At 49.9% G+C, this 24,881-nt stretch overlaps 1 protein-coding gene across 1 annotated transcript in view; it reads right to left on the bottom strand.

Moving 5' to 3' along the window:
* Nucleotides 1–24,881, bottom strand: part of POLR1A (RNA polymerase I subunit A) — a 78,124-nt gene that overhangs the window by 42,948 nt on the left and 10,295 nt on the right. The window contains exons 5-13 of the mRNA XM_060117017.1: nt 23,102–23,187; nt 22,611–22,714; nt 17,960–18,046; nt 16,318–16,423; nt 15,900–16,062; nt 12,697–12,867; nt 12,441–12,563; nt 9,569–9,799; nt 2,512–2,766 (exon numbers count right to left, since the gene is read on the bottom strand). Coding sequence (XP_059973000.1) covers nt 2,512–2,766; nt 9,569–9,799; nt 12,441–12,563; nt 12,697–12,867; nt 15,900–16,062; nt 16,318–16,423; nt 17,960–18,046; nt 22,611–22,714; nt 23,102–23,187 — 1,326 coding nt within the window. The remainder of the gene's footprint in view (nt 1–2,511; nt 2,767–9,568; nt 9,800–12,440; nt 12,564–12,696; nt 12,868–15,899; nt 16,063–16,317; nt 16,424–17,959; nt 18,047–22,610; nt 22,715–23,101; nt 23,188–24,881) is intronic.

Below are 24,881 nucleotides of genomic sequence, written 5' to 3'. Positions count from 1 at the left end.
TGGTTAGTCAAGGAAGAGAACCTAGAAATAGAGAAGAAATAGAATAATGAACAAAGGGAAACAGAAACAAAGGGAAATAAAGACACGCCAAGAAAAATTACCCAAAAGTGGCTTAGGAAAACCAGCTCTTGTCCTTTTAGGACTTTGCCAACAAAGTACATGTTTCACTTTTATAACCATTAGCAAAAAAATAACGATTCCACCTCCGCATTCACACTGAGGACTAAACAAAATTTATCAAGAATCAAAAGCTCTTTACCTCTGACAAAAGAAATTGTCTGAGGGAAATCCCTGGCAGTCCAGTGGTTAGGACTCTGCATTTTCACTGCTGAGGACGCTGGTTCAATCCCTGGTTGGGGAACTAAGATCCCAACAAACCGCACAGGCTGGCCAAAAAAAAAAAAAAAATTTTGTCTGAAAGTAAAGTGAACCCTCAGGTCATCCCCTAGAAGTGTTTTGTTTGTTTGTTTGTTTTTTGTTTTTACTCTTTAAGAATTCAGTTTATTGATATAAGCTTATTTTTCTGTGTCCTCCCTGTCTCCTGACCTAAAACTCATAGGCAGGTGAGCATATGAGGAGGCACATCTGGATCTTAAATAGTCCAGCCCGTCGCAGGACATGCTGTAAGCAATGAGGTCACCGATTCTACCTTATTCGATCAAAATCAAGTATAGCACATTCAAATTCACTGGCCTGAGAACTTCGGAGCACCCCAACTCCCCATGCGGCTAAAGCGCAGAGGTCACTCTGCCGGCAAAAAATGAACCATCTGCTGCTCGCTGGTAGTGTCCCCCGTGGTGAAATGTGACACTCCCTTTAGAGAGCCAGAAGGCCGGTTCAGTCCTGGGAGCCACTCACGGCCACGTGCCCTCACCCAGGCCCAGCCTCGCCTGTCAACGGGGCTAATCACACACGAGGCTGAGCACACAGGCTTGGGGGATCAACGGTGCTGGGTTCAAGTCCCAGCTTCGTCACTGGCTGGCAAGTCACTGACCGGTGTTTCCTCATCTGAAAATTGCACCCACCTCCTAGGGCTGGTGTGAGGACTAAGTGAGGATGTTTGCCAACTGCTCAGAGCAGTGCCTGAGGCCCAGGGAGTGCTCAGCAGACGGTGGCTTTTGTTGCCACCACCATAGCTACCACGGATATTATTTACACAAAAAGACAAAAACCCGATTTTCAAATTAGTCGAATTATTTCCTTCTAATTATTTCTTCTTTTTCTTCTAATTATTAGTAAAATTATTACTAATGACTAATAAAATTATTAGTAAAAATGAATCAAATTATTTCTTCTAATTTCTGGGGGACCTGAGTGGGCCCCTAAACCCCTCCTACCTATTGTCAGGCCCATCACTAATCAACAGTCAGCTAAGGTGGGTGGAGAAGGCAAAGAAAGTTCTATACAAATAACTGAGTCCAGGATGAAGCCACAGTGGTGTGTCTGGTAGGCAACGAGGCTGGGACGCTAGGACCCTGGCCGCCTGCCTGATTCCCCAGGTGGGACTGACAGGGGAAGAGAAGTTCCCAGGAGGAGAGGTTACTAATCGATGAGGGACGTCTCCGAGCAGCCTCTGGTGCTTCCTGGGTGCAGAGGTCTCCCTCTCTGCTGTGGAAGAGCAGCAGGGCCCGCACAAGAACAAGCCACAGGGATCTGGGAGATCCTGGCCCTTCCTCCTCCTCCTCAGCTCTGTGTCCTGCGGTAAGTTACACCATTTATTTTTTTTTTTTTGCTGCGCCGCGCTGCATGTGAGATCTTAGTTCCCCGACCAGAGATGCAACCTGCGCCTGTTGCAATGCAAGCAAGGAGTCTTAACCACTGGACCGACAGGGAATTCCCTACACCATTTCTTCAGGTGTCAATGTGGACGTTAGTAGTACCTACCCCAAGGAGTGTGGGGAGGAGGAAAGGAGAGGCCTCCAACGTGCTTCGTAGTGTCTGACACTGAAAAAGTGTTGGGCATTATTATTACTACTCCACACTGCAGCCCAAATGAATGATCTGTCATTGTGAATCACTGTGACGCAAACAGCTTATAAAGGAAGGGATTCACAGAGGAGATTCCTCGTGGGCTGGAGGGGAATTTCATCTGGACCCTTGGGGTTAAGGTGTCTCTTAAAACTCCTGCTTGTCCAGACTCAAAGGATCAGAGTCATCTGTGGACCTTGGGGACCCTCACAGCTGGGATGCTAATGCTTGTCAGAGGCTAGTAAGTTGTAGAATCCAAACAGACTGGAAGACAAGACCTATTAGGCAGCTACTAAACTCAGCGTTCTGGGATGACTGTTACAGCTTCTTTCCTGCCACCTTAAGGGGCAGCAAGAGAGAACCCTTTCCCTGCCTCTAGCCACTAGAGAGCTGAAGACCCCACCCGGAAGAAGCCAAGACCTTCTGTTCCACATGCCCCTGCCCTAGAGCCACCCACTGACTCCAGGAGCTGGCAAGGGCCCGGACCTGGACTGCCAAGTTGTGCTGGCGATGACCATGGAACGGCCTCAAGGTCAGACCTACCTTGGGAACAAGGTACTGCTGGTCCGTGCAGGCCAGGACGTAGGCCTCGGCCCGGCCCAGTTCACTCTGAGGGAAGTGGGCGTTCATCTCGTCTCCATCAAAGTCGGCGTTGTAGGCCTTGCAGTTAGCGTAGTGGAGCCGCAGGACTTTCTCCTCGGGCAGGATGCGGGCGCGATGCGCCTGGATGGAGGGCCTGTGCAGGGTGGGCTGTCGGTTCAGGAGGAGAATGTCCCCATTCTTCACGTGTCGGCATACCTGGGGGCAGAGGAGAGAACAGGGGAGCAGCGGTGACTTCGGCAACATCGCTACTATTCCAAGGGCTCACCTTGGCCTGGGCTGAGTGTGCCTTCTGTCTGTCTCAGGTTTTATTCAACTAAATAAAAGGAGAACTTTTAGTCTGGACTGAAACCCTAGAAGTCTTTGAGACATAGCTACTAAGCCCCTCTGGTACTCTGAGAAATAGCTGCTAGCCCAGCATAGTCCTGTCCTGGCTCTGGGCACAGAGGCATAAGCCAACGAGGCTACAGGTCCCTGTCCAGTAATCTCTGTCTTCTTCAGAGATGCATGACCTTTCCGGAGTTTGAAGTCCTCTGCGAATTAATCTGAAGAAAGAAATAGACGCATCTGAAGACAGCATATCTACATATAACCATAAAACTCCTGGTCTGCCAGATCCTCTAGAATCCTCGCCAGGGTCGCATCTGAGTACGTTATTCGAAATGTGAATTCCACGTTTTAGAAATACTTGTCCAACCTCATCCAGCAGAGCCAGGACTGAAACACAGGGTTCCTGATTCCCAGTTCAATGCTCTCTGCAAATGTTTGATTGCACTTAAAAATTAATAAGTTTAAATTGCATGGTCTTCTGGGAAAGCAATTGCACAATAGATTTTAAAACATTTAAAACTTATTTCCTTTTGGCCTTTCAGAACAAAAAAGGTGTCAATGCAAGGTTCTAAGAACGTGTCTGTTTATGCAGCAGTGTTAACAGTGGCAAGAACTGGGAAAAACCTGGCTGCCCCACAGAAGGGGCATTGGTGGCTAAATCATGGTATGTACTATGGAATATTATGTAATGATGAATAAGGATGACTTAGCCCTCTAACAGTCCTGAAGCGATGGCAATAATGTATTCCAGTAAAAGAAAAACAATCCAGGTGCCACCTAAGGTGATAGGAGGAGGCAATTTAAAACCCAACCCAGGGGATTCCCCTGGTGGTCCAGTGGTTAAAAGACTCCCAGGCTTTCAGTGCAGGGTGCGTGGGTTCTTAGGGAACTAAGATCCCACATGCCATGCAGCACAGCCAAAAAACAAAAAATAAATAAAACCCAACCCAACTCTATGGGTTTATATACACGAGGGAAAAGGGTACTTAGATCCTCACTGAGCTGTTTCTATGCTCTCCTTGAGGCAGGGACACACGGGAGGAAGGGTAAGGCACAGATCATCACCTTTATCTTTATACGTCTTAGTGATGTTCGTGTTACAACGAGCGTGTACTACTTCTATGAAATTTCTTTAAAAGATCTTCAACTATTTCTAAAGAAAGCAAGAAAAACTGCACAAGTGATGCTTACTGTGGGGGAAAATACAGAAAATACAAACTTAAAGTAGAGAATGAAAACCACAAGTAACTTTACTCCTTAAAGACAACCGGCGCTCACGCTTTTTTGTTCCTTACCAACATCAATAAGCCACTGGTCACGTCCTCCTGACAGAACACCTCCTCCCACAAAGCTGACTTTAGTATAAGGCCCTTAATCTTATGCTATATTAATTACTGGGCTTCCCAAATGATGAACAGAGACGCCACTTTAAAAAACAAATGCATGGGAATTCCCTGGCGGTCCAGTGGTTAGGACTCCACGCTCTCACTGTGGGGGTCTGGGTTCAAGCCCTGGTCGGGGAACTAAGACCCCATAAGCCTTGTGGCACGGCCAAAAAAATTTAAAAAATAATAAAATAAAAATAAAAAAACAAATGAATGAGGCAACTGCTACCCCAATCATTCTGCAGGCTGCCCTTAGCAGCCCAGGGGAATTATGGAGACTCAGTGAGGCCTCCCCCAACCCCAAGTCTCCCCTAAGTTATCCAGCAGACAACTGGTTGGGGGGAAACAAATTACTCCAAGTCTGGTTTCTTCTTATGTCGTCCACATTATGAAGTTGCATGAGAAAGCTGGCTACAGAAAGAGGCTAGAGGTCAACAAGAGATGCTCCCCACCCACCTCCCTGCATCCCTGTTCGGCTGGGCTGAAAGTGTCCTCCAACTCAGGGAAGCAGGGAGCAAACCCCTCAAAGTCTAAAAGGCAGTCCTAAAAGCAGCTAGCGGGGAGGCAGTCTTTCTGCTCCCCAAGGAATTCAAACCCGTCATTCCGGGCTTCCCTGGTGGCACAGTGGTTGAGAGTCCGCCTGCCGATGCAGGGGACACGGGTTCATGCCCCAGTCCAGGAGGATCCCACATGCCGCGGAGCGGCTGGGCCCGTGAGCCGTGGCCGCTGGGCCTGTGCGTCCGGAGCCTGTGCTCTGCGACAGGAGAGGCCACAACAGTGAGATGCCCGTGTACCACAAAAACAAACAAACAAACAAACAAAAAACCCATCCTCCCCCCACCCCCATGTCCGTGTTTCCAAGGAGACCTGGATTCTGAGGATTCCCATGAGTGGCTGCCTAGGGCACTTCACGGAGCCTGAACTGACTTCCAAGGTCTATTTCTTTAGCTTCTCAAGGAGGAAACTGCCGGGACCTGTGGCTTGGGTCCCAAACCCCGGGCTCGCCTCGGATCTGAGTCTCGAAAATTCGAGACATCCTCCAGCGTGAGCAAACCCCACAGCTGGGAAGGCTCGCAGGCCTGGCCAGCAGGCACCAGCCAATCCAAACAGAAGCCCTGGAGCACAGGGCGCTCCCCTCGCCAACCCAAACCTGAGGCCCTTCCTTTCTCTTGTCTCTAAATAAATACCGCAGCAAAAATTAGTGTGCCCCAGTGCCCAGGTCAGAGTTCCCAGGGGCAGAGCCAGAGCCAAAGGGCTGCTCCTGGCTGACTGCTGGGCCGGGAAATGAGGCTTGGCCGTCCTGGCCACTTCCGACTCCATTTACAAGGCCCAGGAGAAGCGGCAGAGACTTCACCCCTCCCAGGGGAAATGGCTTCTTCCACTCACCCCTCCCCCTCCTCATCTAACCTGCAGTTTATCCTTTCCTGGACCTGGGTCTGTCCCTCCCGGTCACATCACCCGGCCCTCTGGCCCAGGTCCTGATCTATATGGAACACATTAACCAAAAAATTACTTTACAAATTACAAATGAATTGTAAATGCACACGTATCTGACTACATATATAAACATTACATACGGCATCACTGAGATTTTTGGAAACTAAAGATAATCACCTTTAGACCCAATATAGGTCCCAATATAAGGACCACTTTTGTTTCATAAGTTCCCTTCCTGTCTTTGCCCCAGGGCCACATCCTCAGGTCAAATGTGGCCCTCACACCTCAGAGCCTCCTGCACCTCATCCTGGACCCGTCCAGTCCACAGGGGTTTCCCAAGTGCCTCCTACATGCTGGGTGCTGGGGTGAGTGGAGGGCCGAACACCCTGCCCCGTCCTCACGGGGTTTAGGAACTCGAGGTCAGACAGATGGGGGTACCTGGAGTGACAACATAACGCAATGAGGATTGGGGGGGTGAGGTGGGACACACGGTGGGGGGGGACCCTATTCATGTTGTAAAAGTGGCAAACTGCAGGCCACCTGCTTTTGCAACTAGAGTTTTTTGGAACACAGCCGTGCCCATTCGCCTTGTACTGCCGTGGCGGCTTTCACGCTACATAGGCGGGGCTGAGCTGCTGCAACAGAGACCGTGTGGCCCGCAAAGCCTAAGATATTTACTAGCTGGCCCTTGGCTGAAAAAGGTTGTGGACCCCTGCCCTAGCGGAACGAAGGCTTTGCAGAATGACAAGCGGGCCACGGCTGGGGAGTGTTGGGGAGGACCAGGGACGGCAAGTTCAAGGCCTGACGGGGAGAAAGAGGCCACGTCGATGGGACGCCGAGAGGTGGGGCTGGGAGACAAGGCAGGGATGGTGCGCTCGGGATGTGAACCTAGGGTAGGCGACAGGCAACTGGGCCAACCTCACTCCATCTCCCGGCTGCTGAGAACTCATTTCCATCGCTTCCCGCGAGCTGACCTGAGTGTGCAGTGAGGCCCACCTGCCCTCTCCTAAGCCCACCCCCAGCCCCACAGACGTAACAAGGCCACGGGAAGGAAGCTCCCCTGTGCGTCTGCCCATCCGCACTCCCCACTAATGTCAGAAACCCCCGTATCCTTTTGCTTTTGCTCCAGTCATGGATGAAGCTACTGCTTCGCTGCCTCATCACAAAGGCCCTGAAGCCCAGTCCCCCCGCACTTTGTTCAAAGGGCTCTCCTGGGTCACACGTGACCTTCATGTGGACAAATCTGCATCTTCCTTCCGTTTCCTCACTCTTCTGAAACTTCATATTTAACTCCACGAACACCTACTAAGTGCCTCTGGGAGATGCAAAGACACTCTGGGGCTGGTCTTGACCAGGAAGAACCCCCCCAGCACAGGTGGGAGACAGATGCAGATACCCAGAGTGAGCCCTCTCTCCCTCGGCGTCCTCCCCTACCTGCCTCCCGCTTCCACGGGTCCCCCCCCACCCCCACATCTTCTCTCTGTTGTACTTTGTGCTCAAAGAGTTTAACTCTGATAATTTCATTTCTTTCTTCTTTTTTTTTTTTTTTTCACTGCACCACATGACTTGTGGGATCTTAGTTTCCCGACCAGGGATGGAACCCGTGCCCCCCCGCAGTAGAAGCTCGGCGTCCTAACCACTGGACTGGCAGGGAATTCCTGATAATTTCATTTCTTAACTCTATGCCCCCTAACCTAAGTGCCACATTTCTACCTTTCACAGGAGACTAGCTAGCCCTTAGATTCTCCACCATGACCTCAGTTCAGAAGGACCCAGACACACCTCCTTCCAGGGCACTGGAAACCACGCTTCCTTCTCACCTTCTCTCTTTTTTTTTTTTTTTTTTTTTTGTGGTACGCGGGCCTCTCACTGTTGTGGCCTCTCCCGTTGCGGAGCACAGGCTCCGGACGCGCAGGCTCAGTGGCCATGGCTCACGGGCCCAGCCGCTCCGCGGCATGTGGGATCTTCCCAGACCGGGGCACGAACCCGTGTCCCCTGCATCGGCAGGCGGACTCTCAACCACTGCGCCACCAGGGAAGCCCTCACCTTCTCTCTTTTACAGCCTTGACACCCAGCCTACAGCCAAGCCCCCCTACTTCAAGGTCCCCTTGAAACATACCCTGCTTTCACCCTCGGTTCCCCTGCAGCCCCCAGGCTGGCCCTCAACTGCCTCCTGATGACTCCAAACTCGCCCTGCACGCCCACCCTGCCCACAGCCCTCTTTTCTTCTCCAGCTTCATGTGGGTAAAGTCACCGTCCCCCGTCGCTGTTCCCTTGTGTCCACCACGCCACTCAGCAGCGGTGACACATTTATGGTCTCATTCCCTGGGGGTGCCCCTACCAGGCCGTCCACCCCAAGACAGCAGGATCTCATGCACGGTGCCTGGCAGAGTGCAGCACGGCACCACCGGACCCCGCTCTGCTCTCTTCTCTCAATTTTTTTCTCAAACTGTCCTACTGTGAGACTGTTTCACATGCTCGACTTGAGTTAGTACGAAGATTACCAGTGTTTGCCTTGCTTCACCATAAATTATGAAAAACACACCTTGATTTCTCCTGCATCTTTCTCACAGCTCCTAGCAAAACACTAGGCACTTAAAAATGGCAGAATAATCCTGTGAGCCTGAACACAAATCTCACTTAATGCACAAGAGAAAAAACAAAACAGGTGACTAGATGCGTGTCTGCATGTGCCCCCTGCCACCAAACCAGAAAACGCATGGCCTGTTCCTACTGCTTGACCTCGGGACAGCGGTGAGATGGAGAGGAAGCAAGAGGACAGGCCGCGGTGAAGAGCAGTGGGGACCAATGGTCACCGTGACAAGGCTTCCTCTCCCCCTCTGTCCTCCAACCAAAGTTCCTTCAAGGACCAACGGTCCTCTGTAGAGCTCAAACCCACCAAAAAGAAAACCTAGTCGGCCACTGGGTCTGAATGTATCAGAGGGCAAGAGGAGGTCTAACAAGCGTGCAAGTGGGTGTGGAAGACACAGTCATCCCCTGACTCTGGGCAGTCACCATAAATTAATCCCAAATCTAGCCCATTTCACTCTAGCAACTTCCGCCACTGTTGCCTGGTTAGGCATTATTTGCTATACCCCTCCCAGCAGGAATGGCTATTATCTGACACAGACACAAGTGATGTCACCCACCCATCTGTCCTCAGCAGACATTGCTAATCCATCATAGACTCTTCCCGGTGAAGCCCAGATAAAGCCTCAGGATCCCTTAACACAGTACTACAGGCGAGAACTAGCAGCCCCCCGAGAGTGAAGTATCAGATGAGACCTGTCAGTTGTCAGTTATCAGACACAGAATGTTCCCTTCCTTTAGGGCAGTTCTCATACTTTAGCATGCAGAGGAACCCTCTGCAGAGCTTATTAATATACAGATTCCTAGGTTCCATTCCCAGAGAGACTAATTCAGGGGTGGGGGGAGGGAGAGGGGAAGGAACGAATGTGCGTTTCCTACCAGCCCCGGGGATGCTGCTGCTCTGAGGACCACCCTTTGAGCAGCCCTGTTCAAGGGCAGCAAATCACCACGGAGTTATAATTAAAGAGCGTTTTTCAAGCCCCGACATGTACCCAGAATTGCGCTGCACTCATGGGACGGCCAAATGAAGTTTTGTTTTTGTTTTTTGTTTTTTGTTTTTCCGGTACGTGGGCCTCACACTTCCGTGGCCTCTCCCGCTGCGGAGCACAGGCTCCGGACGCGCAGGCTCAGTGGCCATGGCTCACGGGCCCAGCCGCTCCGCGGCACGCAGGATCCTCCCGGACCGGGGCACGAACCCGCGTCCCCCGCATCAGCAGGTGGACTCCCAATCACTGCGCCACCAGGGAAGCCCTACTCACAATTTTTGTCCCCTGGGGCTTAGGTGCCCCCATGGCTGGTGTCAGGAGCTGTTTGGCCACGGCCTCCCGCTGGGTTAGGTTCGAGGCGCTCAGGGCCGTGCGGCTACCATCCTCGTTGATGACCATGGAGGCTCCTGGGTGCACGCTGGGGCCGTTGATGACCGCCTGCCTCAGTTCCTGAACGTTCCAGGGGGTGACTGGCTGAGGGTAGGTCAGCTTTGTGGCAAACACCTGGAAACAAGGAGTGGATGTGAAAATTCAGGGTGGGCAGAAAGGTTACACGGACCCCCAGATCCGACTCAACAGGCTGTGTTACTTTTTCCCTAAGATGCAAAGGTACTCTCTGAGCCAAGGTCATCCTTCAGCAAGTAAAGCAGCATCCTCCCTGTCTTTTCCACATTTTTCCAGACCCGCTCCCTTAAGGAAAGAGATTGGGTCTCCTTTTCTAGCAGAGTCTGCTCGAAGAGAGTAATCTGAGTGTTGCAGTTCACACAGTAAATTTTTTTAACCCATTTAAAAATTTCACCATTTCCTGGTCTTCCAATACACTCATTTAGTCCCAAAAGACAGAAAATAGCATGCAACGCTAGCTTGAGAGAGACGGCAGGTACCCGCCCTCAAGTACCATCTTCTCCCGCCAACATTTCCCCCACGCCTCCAGCAGCCATCTCTAATTGATGGTGGCCCATGCCCTGAGCCCAGACATGCCATCCAAATCTCTTTACTTGGCCTGAGATGAAACTGATTTGGTCTCCTGATACATGAGAAAACTCAGTGCTCCATTTGACACACTGGACCTGCACCACACTCCAAGAAAAATGAATTCCCTGGTTAAGCGAGTTCTGAGCTACTGAATATGAAAACCCTTTGATGCTTCAAAAGGCACGTATTAAGTACATGAGCAACTCTGAGAAGTCCCAGGTAAAGGAACTTGCTAAATGCTGGCCAGGTCTCGACGTGAGTGGCTCTGTGTGAGGCCCTCCCCGCCCTGTGGCCCACTCCACTTCTGCCACTGCACTGACCACTGCCTGACAGAGTGTATATGTACAGACTGTGCCCGACTTAGGACTTGGGGGGGGCTTTACAATGGTGCAAAAGCAACACGTGTTCAGTAGAAACTGTACTCCCCATTTTGAACTTACGTCTCTTCCTGGGCTACTGAAACGTTGTATGATACTCTCCTGAAGCAGGGCGGGGCAGCAAGCTGCAGCTGGCAGTCAGCCCCGTGATCACGAGGGTAAATAACCCATACACTCAGAGCCGTCCTGTTGTTCACTTTCAGGACAGTATTCAATAACTTAACAAGAGATATTCAACACTTCGTTATAAAATAGGCTTTGCATTAGATGATTTTGCCCAACGGTAGGCTAACACAAGTGTTCTGAGCGCATTTAAGGTAGGTTAGACCTAAGCTATGCTGTTCAGTAGGTTAGGTCCGTTAAATGCATTTTTGACCCACGGCATTTTCAACTTACGATGGGGTTTACGGGGATATAACCCCATCCTAAGTCGAGGCAGATCTATACTTGTGTATCTGTTGATGCGTCTCCACTGCTGGAATGTAAGCCTCACAGGGGACTTGCTAAGTCTGCGTGGCCCCCTGCTGGGTCTCTAGCTTACGTCCCAGACTTGGCCTCTTCTGCTTCTGCTAACACCTGTCCACAAGGCTAGGTGGGAAGGGCGGGCCACAGGGGACCAAGAGGCAGTTCACACACCCTGCTTCTCGCGGCTGTCCTGCGAGTAAATACCCCCGGCCACCACGGCCCTGAGGCTTGGGGCAGGCTGGAGACAGGCAGCGGGGGAAATTCAGAGTCCTTCCATTACCAAACGGACCCGGATCCAAGAAAGAGAGGACCTGGGAAGGGGGAAAAGGAGCAACACTAAAGGTCCCTCCCACAGTCGGGGACCCTGGAGTCACCATGAGGCCAAAGCCAAAAGGGGCAGCCCCTGCCCTCTGTCCAAAGAGAGCAACGAAGAGGTCTCCTGCCAGGGCCTCGGACTCAGGAACCTCCCAATGCCTTTTCCCTGCCACCCGACCCAGCTTCCAGATGCAAAGACCCCTGGGTTCCCAGGAGGCCATGGGCACCGGACTGGGCGTTCTCGGACTCTTGTCCCCTCCCACAAGAGCCCTTGCCCAGGAAGCCCACGTGTGCCCGAGGGAGGAGGCGGCAGCAGGTGGAAGGCCATCGGAACACCTGGGCTCTTCTCTCTGCTCCTCACCGGTCCTCCCCGGAGGGCGGCAGGGGGGCCGTGCACGAGGCAAGGAGCCTCTCCATGGAGGGAAGTAAACCATCTTCTATTACTGACCTCAAGGCCCATTAAGGAGGAAGCCGATTAAGGGGCCGCTGCTAACGAGCACCACAGCTTGACGTGGTGGGGGAGTGAGAAAAGGAGGCTGGCTCCTCGAGGAAACACTAATGGGTGGATGGGGCGAACCGCCTACCCCTGCAGATCTGGGAGGATGGGCGATGCCCGCTCTCTGGGGCTCCTCCGCGGCCTGACTCCTGATGCCGGCAAGTACATGGGACGGAGACCGCCCCCCGCTTCCCTCCTCCTCATCTCTGTCATGTATTCAATCTCACTAGGAAGGCTTAAAGATTAGGCCAAGACAGGAAAAGAAGCTAGGTGGGAGGGATGTGCACCCCGCCATCTGCTCCCTGGTGGCCCAGGAGGTGGGTCTTCCTTGTGGGTAGAGGGTATTTGGAGACCTGGCAGGGAGTGAGAGCAACGCCACCCCACGGCCCCAGGGTCCCCTCCGAACAGCTCGTCCGGGAAGAGGCAGAGGCTGTCCCCACCCAGGCCACTGCAGTCGGCCACATGCCTTCTCCCCAGCCCTCCTCGCCACTCCCATCCGCCACCTGACAGCACACACCATGGGAATTCCAATTTCATTGGTGTTGATGTACATGTCCGGGCAGATGACTGAGCGGGCTGCATAGTCGACTCGCTTTCCCATCATGTGCTTCCGGAATAAACCATCCTTCTTCTCCAGGATCTTTATGGGGAAAAAAGTCCACAGAAAGCATTTAAAAAAAAAATCAAGTATGTTTATCATTTTCTTCCTTCAAGACAACATGTTTACTATTTAACCCCTTTGGCTAGCAATGGGGATCCAACTCACTGCTCACCTGTCTTATGCCGGGGTACTTTTCCATCATTAATTTGTCCATCTCACTATCAAACACAATATTGACGTGGCTCTGAAGGCGAATCCAAATGTTGTAAAGTTTGTCTGTGAGGGACTGGCCTGGAAGTAGACTCAAAAAGGACCGGTCCATAGCGATCGAAGGGTCTTTTTCCTGGCCAAGACACAACCAAGAAAACAGGCGTGATGGAAGAACATCAAAAAGGCCAGGCCTGGTTCCATTTTTCTTTCTTACTAGAGCTCTGACAAATGATGAGCTCTGGAGTTTGCCTTTATGTCTTCTTTTTTGCGGTACACGGGCCTCTCACTGTTGTGGCCTCTCCTGTTGCGGAGCACAGACTCCGGACGCGCAGGCTCAGCGACCATGGCTCACGGGCCCAGCCGCTCTGCGGCATGTGAGATCTTCCCAAACCGGGGCACGAACCCGTGTCCCCTGCATTGGCAGGCGGACTCTCAACCACTGCGCCACCAGGGAAGCCCACCTTTATGTTTTTTGAACTTGACAGATCAGTGGCAAAAGTGCTCCTAAATCTCTCTTGTCCATATGCATCAACAAAACGTCAGCCCCACTACCTATTTACCAGCCCGTATCTTTCTGGGAGTAAAATGAACTCAAATTTCTAAGAAGTCTCCTTCCTTTCCTTTTAAATTGACACACAATTATTATCTCACAGTTTCTGAGAGTCAGAAATCTGGGCACAGCTTAACTGGGTTCTCTGCTTCAAAGTCTCCCCCCAGGCCACAATAAAGGAGTCAGCCAGGGCTAGGGTCTCATCTAAAGATTCAACTGGGGGAGGACCCACTTCTAAGCAGACACGGCTGTTGGCAGGATTCAGTTCCTTGAGGACTACTGGACCAAGGGCCTCAGTTTCTAGTTGGTTGTTGGCCAGAAGCCACCTTCAATTATTTGCTGCATGGGCTTCTCCAACACGGTAGCGTATTCCCTCAAAGTGTGCAAGCCAAGAAGGTAATGGATGTATATGTGCTAGCAGCAGCTGAAGTCCCTTAGTATCTAACTCTTAAGGCAACCCTAGAAATTCTTCCCGTATCAATACTCTTCTCATGTAGCTCTGTTATCCTGCGAGGTAACTGAACCTCATATGGAGTTTCAGCTTTATTTATGGTTTTGGAAAAACTTAATCCAAAGCACTCATAAAAATGCAGGTGAAGTAATTTCTTAAAAGGAAAAATGTTTGCCTTATGATTTCCTGTGCCATCAATTACGATGAAGGCTATGTCAAGTTACTGGCTGATCTCCAGGCCTCAGTGAAATTTTTTTTTTTTTTTGGCGGTACGCGGGCCTCTCACTGTTGCGGCCTCTCCCGTTGCGGAGCACAGGCTCCCGACGCGCAGGCTCAGCGGCCATGGCTCACGGGCCCAGCCGCTCCGCGGCGTGTGGGATCTTCCCGGACCGGGGCACGAACCCGTGTCCCCTGCATCGGCAGGCGGACTCTCAACCCCTGCGCCACCAGGGAAGCCCGCAGTGAAATATGTAACCAAATCCTTTCAGTATGTCTGTCCCTGGCTCGGCCTCTTCCTCTCCTCCCACACCTGCCCAGGTGACAGGCCTTAAGGCAGTAAGCTGCCCTAGAGCACCACCTACTGACACCGTCTGGTCTCATGGCGGGGCTGGGTACGACACAGGAGAGAGACATACGGTCCTTTGTCCCAGTGCGGGTCAGATGAGAGAAGAAAGCTGCCAGCATTGAGGGGAGGGAAAGCGGAGGGTAGGGGAAGACCCAGCAAACGAGAATGTCTTGGAACCCATTAGTGATAAAGTGGGCTTGTCCTCAATCCTGAGGAACAGAAGGGTCTTCTCCATTACAGAGAGGACAGGCCTATTTTCTGTTCTGGCAGAAGGAGCCTCACAGGGCGAGATGGTCACCTACAGGATGACAGAGGCCCTGTCAGACTAACTCACCTCTTACGGCATCACCTGACTCAGGGCCACGTGACTGCTTGTGAAATGAGCGCGACCCTGTCTCACTTGTATATGCTCAGTGCCTGGAGCGGCGCTAGCCCACCCACACAAGGCATTCACGATTCGTGAGAGGGCCGCCACGGGAATGGGATGTTGGGCGCAAGCGTGGGAAGAAACAACACACCCTATTAATCAGATGGAAGGAGGGCGCTGTGACTTCAGGTAGCAAGGACCTCAGGAATCAGAGAGGACACTGTGCATTTCTGCAGAGATTTAGCTTTTTCTCTTGGACAAAAGGCTGCCCTAGTTTCAAGGGATGTCAACGTAAAATCCTTAGCCCTGGTCACTGGAACCGGCTCTCCTAAGGCCTTCTCTCTGAAACTGAACTAGGACCTGCAGATGGCAGATTTCGCTAATACTGAGGATTTTTAAAAGCACATTTGCCCCAGCAGATCAGAACACTTAAGCAAAACCAAAGAAACCCCAAGCAGAAAGGCCAAGTAACCCAGAGCATGGGTGTCCGGGACAGACAGTGGCGCCACCTGGTGACAGGCCTGTCCCAGCAGGGGAAGGGAGCCTGGAAGCCCTGACTATGTACTCAAGGCTGAGACAGTCCTTCCTATTTACATCCAGAGAGCATCTTAGAGCTGGGAAGGAGGTCAGTGATCTCAGCAAACTTCCTGAGCACCTGACTCATCTTTATACCCACCGAGGACCTGGCCCACTGAAGGGGCTCGGGTAATGTCTGCTGAAACAGGAAAACTGAATTCAGCTCCGCCATTTACTGGAGAGGAAGCTGAGGCCCCAAATCTGACAGTCCTATTCTGGGAAATTCCTACAAATGACAACACTGCGTTCCTGACCCCAATGCTGGAGACTTTCCTGAGCCAAAACCGGAGCTGGGTGGCATGGGCTCTGGTACCATAACCCAGGAGGGACATTCTTAGAGCTGAGGGCAGCAGACCGGTCTTTCTAGAGCTGCCAGGGAGAGCAGGTGGCCCAGAACACACCACATCTAAAATCCCACCCCAGACCACACGCATTTTATAGTGGAGACAAGAGCAAGAAGTTAAAGCCACTCAACCAAGGTCACCCCGGGCGTGATCGCTGGGGCCACGCGCAGACCCATGCTTTCCCCCAGACCTCGCCTGGTCCTCCCAAACCCACGGCTCACACACAGCTGTACAGAACTGCTAACAGGCATCTCCCAGGACCCAGAGCGTAGGGAGTCAGAACTACGACGTCGGCTCCAGGGCGGCCCTGACCTCATCTGCGGCGGGCGCCGTCACCTCACTCGGCAGCTCCTGTTCTTGGGCCATCAAGGCCAGAAGCTTTCGGATCAGAACCACGTCCTTCATGACAGCCTGCAGGTTCACCGTCTGGCCGTTGGTGAACATCTGGTCCCCGAGGCGGCTGACAGGGCGATACCTGTAGGAGGACGCGTGGTATCAGTGGACGCTCAGCATGAAGGGCGTGTGCCTCAGCCTCTCACCCACCCCTACGTCACCACCGCACTCAGGAAGAAGGGAAAGGAAAATGCTCCTACCGCCTGCCACCTGGCAGTGGAACAGATGCGCTACTTCTCAGGGCCCGTGACCCTTCCATCATCCTCTCCCAGAGGTCATTATTCAACTGTTCCAGAAACCTCTGTCAGGTGAAATAAAGCCAATGAAAGGGCATTACCTTGAGGGTGGCACCACCAAGAAATCCAGAAAGAACATACTGGGATTGAATCTGGACTCCATGCCAACGTCTTCCAGTCCCAGAAAAAGGTAATTCAGAAAGAATCCTGTGTTTGAAATAAACCAAAAGGATCATTTAAATCTATATGTAAGAGCATGGAAGGATGACCACGGAAATTTTACTGAGTGGAAAAAAAAAAAATCCCTGAATGCAGGACAATATGTAGAGTAAGATCACATGTGTCTTTATAAAAACTAATGCCCCCAAAAAAACAGTCTCTGGGTGCTGTGAGCCTACACACAGGGGAGATGATGGGTTTAAAGACGGGTGCTACAAGGATGACAGTGCTTAGCCCAGGGGCTGAGATGGGCAAGGATGGGAAACAAAAACTTTCACGTGCTTCTGGTTACATTCCCGGATCATCAGACTCACGCGCACGCGTGCACACACACACTTATTACTTTGGTATTTATAAGAAAACGTATTTGAAATAAACAAACAAAAATCAAATAAAAAAACAGTTAGTCTTCTGGGCTTCCCTGGTGGCGCAGTGGTTGAGAGTCCGCCTGCCGATGCAGGGGATACGGGTTCGTGCCCCGGTCTGGGAAGATCCCACATGCCGCGGAGAGGCTGGGCCCGTGAGCCATGGCCGCTGGGCCTGTGCGTCCGGAGCCTGTGCTCCGCAATGGGGGAGACCACAACAGTGAGAGGCCCGCGTACAGCAAAAAAAAAAAAAAAAAAAAAAAAAAAACAGTTAGTCTTCTTAAGATGGGTGGGATGGGGGGGTAGGTCCAAGAGGGAGGGGATATATGTACACATATAGCTGTTTCAATTCATTGTACAGCAGAAACTAACACAACATTGTAAAGCAACTATACCCCAATTAAAAAAATAATAACAACAACAACAACAAAAGGAAACAAAATAAAAAGCCCTCCACATAGATGCTACCAAGATCGTCTATGGATCAAAGCTGTGTTTCAAGTTTTCTGGTAACCCAAAAAAAAGCTACAGAGAGAATGAATAAAACATGTCAGGGCCAAGAACACTCATACTAACTTGAGTGCTATTTTTTTTCTGACATCACTTATCCCTTTAGCATGATTTTCATTTTTAAGTGCTTGTCATTACACAGCAGTTACATTCAGTGTTCCAGAACACACTCTCAGAGGGTGGGTGAGCTGTGGGCTTTTCTTATAAATTCAAACACTAATGGAAGACTTTCCTATTTGTAGGGAATTAAAATGTATGAGAATCCTAATTTAATAAAAACAGAGTTCATTTTTTGATTCACAAAAGGAATTCCCATAGAAACCTTAAAAAAAAAAACCAACTTTTATTTATAGGCATTTAAAATAAAGTGACTTACACTGAACCTTCGAGACATATATCAAACTGTATTAAGCGATGCCCACCTGCAGCTGTCATTTAATGACCGGGCTCAGTTACAGTAACTGTCAAGTTCATGCCTTCCCCACACTATAAGGTATCAACAACAATGTACCCTGAAGCCTGCCCCAAATCTACTGTTTGATTTCAGGAGAGATCTACAAGAATCACAATTTTGAAAACATAAAAATAAAAAGGCAGGGCAAATGAGTCCAGGAAAGCAAAGGGCCATTTCTTTAGGCTGGTACAGCACCTTCATTCTTCCAAAGAGCCGTGAGATGTTCTTGAGCACTGGTGGGTGTCAAGTATCCTCGTTTTCCCATCTGATCTTCCTCAATTCCTGGAGCCGAAGAGGGGAATCAGAGCACAGTAAGTTAATTACAGGCACTCCCTCCTTAATGGGATTTATCAATTCTTTTCCCCACCCTGCCAAGCCTGCAATCTGACCACAAAAATCAATCTCTAGGACAGCATACTCTCTGCTCTGAATTTTTTCCCCTTTAATCTAATTTCTAAAGTAATGAAAACCATATAACTAGTGTATGAAATCTAAAAAAGTAGAGTCAAAGGGGAAAAAAAAATCACCCACGATTTCATCGTGTTAACACTATTACCACTTTTATATATTCTTTTCTGGTCCTTTGGTTTATACAGTTTTAGATCATTATAATCTCAGGTGTGGATTTATTTTGTACTACTTTGCTCATTTAGTGTCATCTTGTGAGCATTTCTGCATGTTGCCCTATAGCTTTTGCCCTATAGTCTCACCATCATTTTTTTGTTGTTGCTAACCCAGACTAAAACCTAGTCCTTTATCTCTATTTTGTCTATTTTCCCTAGAGATGTCACTGTTCCAGAAAATAAATATTCTTGGAGTGGAGGTAGTCTCTCTCTTCCTAGTGGGATGTCTTCTTGGCTCCTTTCCCAAACTTGGCATTGAGACCGAGACCCAAGAACACACGCACGGTGCCCACCCACTTCATGGGGCTGACAGGGTTGGCGAAGAGGATAACGGAGGCCAAAATGGTGAAGGACTTTCGAGTTGTGGTGATCGTGGAGCAGGTCAGGGGACCAAAATACACAACTGTCATGAAGATGAAGCTCCGGCCCAGGGCCCTAGTCAGACCAATCACCATCATTTTTTTTTTTTTTTTCTTTTTTTTTTTTTTTTGCGGTATGCGGGCCTCTCACTGTTGTGGCCTCTCCCGTTGCGGAGCACAGGCTCCGGATGCGCAGGCCCAGCGGCCATGGCTCACGGGCCCAGCCGCTCCACGGCATATGGGATCCTCCCAGACCGGGGCACGAACCCGTATCCCCTGCATCGGCAGGCGGACTCTTAACCACTGCGCCACCAGGGAGGCCCAATCACCATCATTTTTAATGGCTGCATGATATCCCTCTGAGAGGATGTTTCCTGAGTGACTGAACCACACTGTAATAGTTGGATATCTGAGTTGATCCCAATCTTTTTACTATTATAAGTTACACTGTGATAAACAGCTTTATGCACATGGCTTTTTTTTTTTTTTTTTGCGGTACGCGGGCCTCTCACTGTTGTGGCCTCTCCCTGTTGCGGAGCACAGGCTCTGGACGCGCAGGTTCAGCGGCCATGGCTCATGGGCCCAGCCGCTCCGCGGCATGTGGGATCTTCCCGGATCGGGGCACGAACCCTTGTTCCCTGCATCGGCAGGCGGACCCTCAACCACTGCGCCACCAGGGAAGCCCTACTCTCCTGCTTTTTTCCACATCTGTAAAATCCAGCTTCATTCCACCTCCAATTCTCTAGTTGGTTTCTTTACCAGCTGCAGAAGACACGTCACTGAAAGTTTCTAGAGAAATCTGTAACTTGGAGAACAACTAATAGATGTACCGTAATTTAATTACTCTCTATTAACAGGCACTGAAGTCATTTCCAATTTTAAACGACTTAATACTGTGGGCATGCCTAATTTTTAGGATAAAATCATTAAAGTGGAATTGCTAGGTCAAGAGTTTACACGTCTAAAATTTTGATTCCTATAAAAGGAAAACATTTCAACCCATTAATGCAACCGAAGGAAGTGTGGAGAATGCGTTGAAGACAGGCTCTGACCCTCAGGGATACACCACAGAGTGAGAAAGCTACGTGCGTTCAGTGGGGAGAAAAGACCCCACTAACCTAAAGAATCATTTTGCGGGCACTTCTGGAAAGAAGCCCTCTCTTACTAAACTGGCTTGATGAGTTGAGGAAGATGAGCTGCATCCGGCAGAGCTCTCCAGCTCCTGACCCAGAGCTGCCAGGGCAGGAAGTGACCCCACCACAGTTTAGTCACAGACGAAAGCAGACTGGGGTTGTTCACTCACTGGGTTTGAGTCAGAAGAGACCTGTGGGATGCCACCTCCTCACATGGACCGCACCCTTCCTAACGGGACACTTTTGCAGCCTGCAAAAAATGAAATCTGCCTCGATGGGACCTCAGAACGGCCCTAATGTGTGTTTCGCTTAGCTCTAAGAGCTGCCATGTCAAAAACAAATGTCGGGAAGTCAAATAACTTGGGGAAGACAAGATCACAGTGGGCGGAGTACCTGGCTTTAAGAAGTCTCATTTGAAAATGCGATCATCTTGGGGCCTGAGGAACACTCTGGGGTGAACGTGAATTTCACAAGCTTATGGCGCCCCTCATGGGATAACCAGTGCGTGGGGATCACTGAGGCACAGGCCTCACTGCTTGGCCCCCTTCGAATCCAGGAACACGGCCAGACCCTTGTCCTAATGCTCACCTGCCTCCACATCACCTCCCCCTGGAGTTACTGACCTGCATCACCCGCAGCCTCCCCCAAGAGCAGAGGCCACAAGGTCAGGTCTCCACTTTGGCACTGGACCCGGCCAGAGGCCGGGTCCTGGGCACGAGGCTGAGTGCCCAACAGGTAAATGTCTGCTAAATACTAAAAACCCAATCCAGAAACTATCGAAGACTACAGCTGACTTGTTTCTAATGCACAGAATTTTGGGTGGCACCATCATATTCTCATAGCTGCAGTGAAGATTACTTCAAAGAATGGATTTGACAAAGGCTACCTAACTTTTAGATATTTGCCCCAAAGAAATAGTTATCCTCTAGATTTCTGACCATCTTTGTTCTCAATCTATGAACATTTTCTAAGGTGCCCTAAGGGCTAGAGCAGCAGTTTCCAACCTTAAAAATTATTTTAAGGGCTATATATAGGGTAGAAAAATCCACCCTCGTGGTTGTTTACGGTTAACCATTAAACAGGCTTTCTAAATGCACTGTGGTATACTGGATTGGATCCTGGAACATAAAAAGGGCATTACTGGATAAACTGGTGAAATTCAAATAAAGTCTGTCGTTCAGCTAATAGTGCACCAATGTTAATTTCTTAGTTTTGAGAAATGCGCCATGGTCACCTAAGATGTTACGTTAGGGCAAAGTGAGTAGAGAGGACACGGTAACTCTCTGTACCATGTCTGCAACCCTTCTGTACGTCTAACATTAGTCTAAAGTAGAAGGTTTATTTAAAAAGTAATAAGAAACGCCTTTGCTATTGCTATGGCCTCAATGTTTGTATTCCCTCAAGTTTCATGTGTTGAAATCCTAACCCCCCACATGGTGGTGTGTTAGGAGGTCGGACCTTTGGGAGGTGATTAGGGCACGAAGGTGGAACTCTCGTGACTGGGACTGGTGCCCTTATGAAAAGACCCCAACAGAGCTCCCTTATCTCCTTCCACCATGTGAGGTTACAGGGAGTAGTTGGCTGTCATTGAGGAAGTGGGCCCCCACCAGACACCGAATGTGCCAGCACCACAACCTTGGCCTTCCCAGCCTCCAGAACTGTGAGAAATACATGTCTGTTGTTTATAAACACCACTCGGTTTACGGTAGTTTTGTTACAGTGGCCCAAACGGGTAAGGCAGTTACCTACTCCAGGCCTTGCCATAGTCCTCAATGCAAAAGACAGATTATGCAACTCCAGGAAGAGAACTTATTTCCTTGCCTATTCTGTGTTCTTGAACTCTGGAGTAAGGTTTAGAAACAACATGCTACAGACTTTCGCCCATGAAATGAAATTTCCTCAACTCTGGGCAAGAAGTTTTATCGTTGCCTCTACATAGAGTTGGAAACCCAAGGTCCAAGAAGTGACCTTCTCTAACCCCTCAGAATAAGAAGCAGAGTGAGGTGTCCATCCCAGGTGATGCTTTTCCCACCCTGGCACATTGACTGCATAACAAAAAACGAACGGTCAATATCTACAGAGCACGGAAGACATAGCAGGCACTGGTCTCAGTACTTCAAATGGAACACCTTATTTAATCTTCACTTCCAAAGAAAAAACAAAAAGCATCTTTAAACAAACTTACAACTACAAAAATGAAAAAGCAGGAGTACCAAGTGTCTCAAGTTTGTTCCCAGGTTCCCCCAAGGGCAGAGCAGAGCTACTCCAGGGGTCTCAGAGGACAGTCAGAAGCAGCCTGCAGGAGGCGCTAACATTCTTTGGCTGCTCATGGCTTTTCTTGAAAATTCACCTACATTTTACTTCAAAAGAAATCCACATTTGTTCGACAACAAAATAGTGTGAAATACTGGCCAGGTAAATTTCTTAACTTCTTCCTCAAAAATCTTTCAGAACACCAACCACCTGTGGCAAGAGGTGTGTCATTCAGCCTGTGAGGAGCTGCCTCGCCCTGCAGCCCAGCCATCCGTTCTGCGCGAGAGGCCGGGGCTGGAAGCTCGCCAGGATGCCCGCCGGCCCTAGAGCCTGGACACCTACCATCTGCTGGCCCAGCACAAAGGTGCAGCTGAGAAACACGTGGCGCAGGGGACCAGGGATCCCCAAGGCTCGGGACACGTCTGATGGCCACACGTGAAAGACATGCCGATGGCCTCCTAGGGCCCGGCCTGCTTACCCTGGGGCTCAGTGTCCTTCTGGTCAGCTTTCCTGTGCACCATGGCCGGATACGTGATTGTCAGTTTGCTGTTGTGCTCCTTTCGGACAACTGACCGCCCGGTTCTAGACATGAGGACAGTTTTGAGGAGAGAAAAAAAACCAAACAATGTGAAATCTAAAATACGACACAAATGAACACATCTATGAAACAGAAGCAGACTCACAGATATAGAGAACAGGCTTGTGGTTGCCAAGGGGAATGGCAGGTGGGGGAGGGAAGGATTGGGAGTCTGGGATTAGCAGACGCAAACTATTATGTATAGGATGGGTAAACAGCACAGGGAACTATATTCAATAACCTGTGATAAACCATAATGGAAAAACTATGAAAAGGAATATATATATATGTATAACTGAATCACTTTGCTATATAGCAGAAGTTTATACAACATTGTAAATCAACTACACTATAATAAAATTTAAAAAAACAACAGAGGGGAAGGTACTCACTTGCAGTGAGGACATCGCTTAGCAGTCATATGTGTCTTCCAGAAGAAAGCAACGAGTTTGCTCCTGCTCTCACAGACATTTTTTACCTATTAAAAAAAAGCAAGGAAACTCAGAATGCCATTCTGAAGACAATCCAGTAGGTATTCATTTTGTGGTTTTCACCTTTTTGAAAAACCAGAGGAAGTCACCCCTTTCTTAAAATTTCCCACAGAACCGTAATATAGCAAAATGCTACCAATCACTGAGCGACTTCTTTCCTTAAGTTTCTTCATTCATAATATGGGAATGAGAATAACAATCACCTTACCAAGCTGTTACTAAGATAAAGACATCATGAATGCAGCGGGGGGGCTTGGAATACAGTAAGGATCAATAAATGTTACTTTAATTTAAAACCAACCTGGACTTCCCTGGTGACACAGTGGTTGGGAATCTGCCTGCCAGTGCAGGGGACACAGGTTTGAGCCCTGGTCCAGGAGGATCCCACATGCTATGGAGCAACTAAGCCTGTGCGCCACAACTGCTGAACCTGCGCTCTAGAGCCCGCGTGCCACGACTGCTGAAGCCCGCATGCCTGGAGCCTGTGCTCCGCAGCAGGAGAAGCCACCGCAATGAGAAGCCCGCGCACCGCAATGAAGAGTGGCCCTCACTCGCCGCAACTGGAGGAGGCCCACATGCAGCAACAAAGACCCAACGCAGCCAAAAGTAAAAAATAAATAAATTAAAAATAAATAAACAAATAAATAAAACAAACCTCTCTGGGGACTTCCCTGGTGGTCCAGTGGCTAAGGTTCCGTGCTCCCAATGCAGGGGGCCCAGGTTCGATCCCTCGCCAGGGATCTAGATCCCACATGCCACGACTAAGAGTCTGCATACCACAACGAAGACTCCGCATGCCGCAGCTAAAGATCCTGCATGCCACAACTAAAGATCTCACATGCCACTACGATGATCCCACATGCCGCAACTAAGACCCGGCACAGGGAGATCAGCTCTGTGCTTTGTGACCGCCTGGAGGGGTGGGATGGGGAGGGTGGGAGGGAGGGAGATGCATGAGGGAAGGGATGTGGGAACAGATGTATATGTATGACTGATTCACTTTGTTATAAAGCAGAAACTAATAAAAAAAATAATAAATAAATAAAAGTAATACGTAAAAAAAAAAAAAGACCCGGCACAGCCAAATAAATACATAAATATTAAAAAGAAAGAAAGAAACCCCTCTGGATGCAGCGGCTGCTTCCCTTGAATGGACCTCAAAGTTCCGAGGGAAGGCACATCCACAGCTAAGCTACACTAGTGGTTCTGAACTGGCTGCAAATGAGACCCACCCGGGGGCGGCTTTCGTACCCTCCCCTGGGGCCCTACCCTAGACCAATTAAATCAGAATCTCTGGTGTGAAACTTGGGCATGAGGTGCATCAGATCTCAAGATGAGCCCTGCAGGTTGATTACCTAGACCATTCATTCCCTGAAGAAATGAACCCTTACACGGGTGCGCTGTGGGGATAGGGAGGCAGCCGTCATTTAGCAGCGTTGGAAGGAGAAAGAAGCACAGGGCACGGGCCTTATTCTCCAGGCGAGACCGTAAGCCAGAGCCTAAGCCTCACTGGGTGCTGTACCCAAGCCACTGATTTCACCTAACCTTCTCCTCAGTCCTACAGGCAGGCATCAAAGATGAGGACCCGGTGGCTCAGGGACGGTTATGTAACTTACAAGGTCAGAGGCCTCACGAGCAGCAGAGCTCGGATTCAAACTCTGGGAAGCTAAAGGAGACGCAA

This window comes from Mesoplodon densirostris, chromosome 14 (genome assembly GCF_025265405.1).
Source record: "Mesoplodon densirostris isolate mMesDen1 chromosome 14, mMesDen1 primary haplotype, whole genome shotgun sequence".
NCBI lineage: Eukaryota > Metazoa > Chordata > Mammalia > Artiodactyla > Ziphiidae > Mesoplodon > Mesoplodon densirostris.
This window is presented reverse-complemented; position numbering and strand designations above follow the sequence as displayed.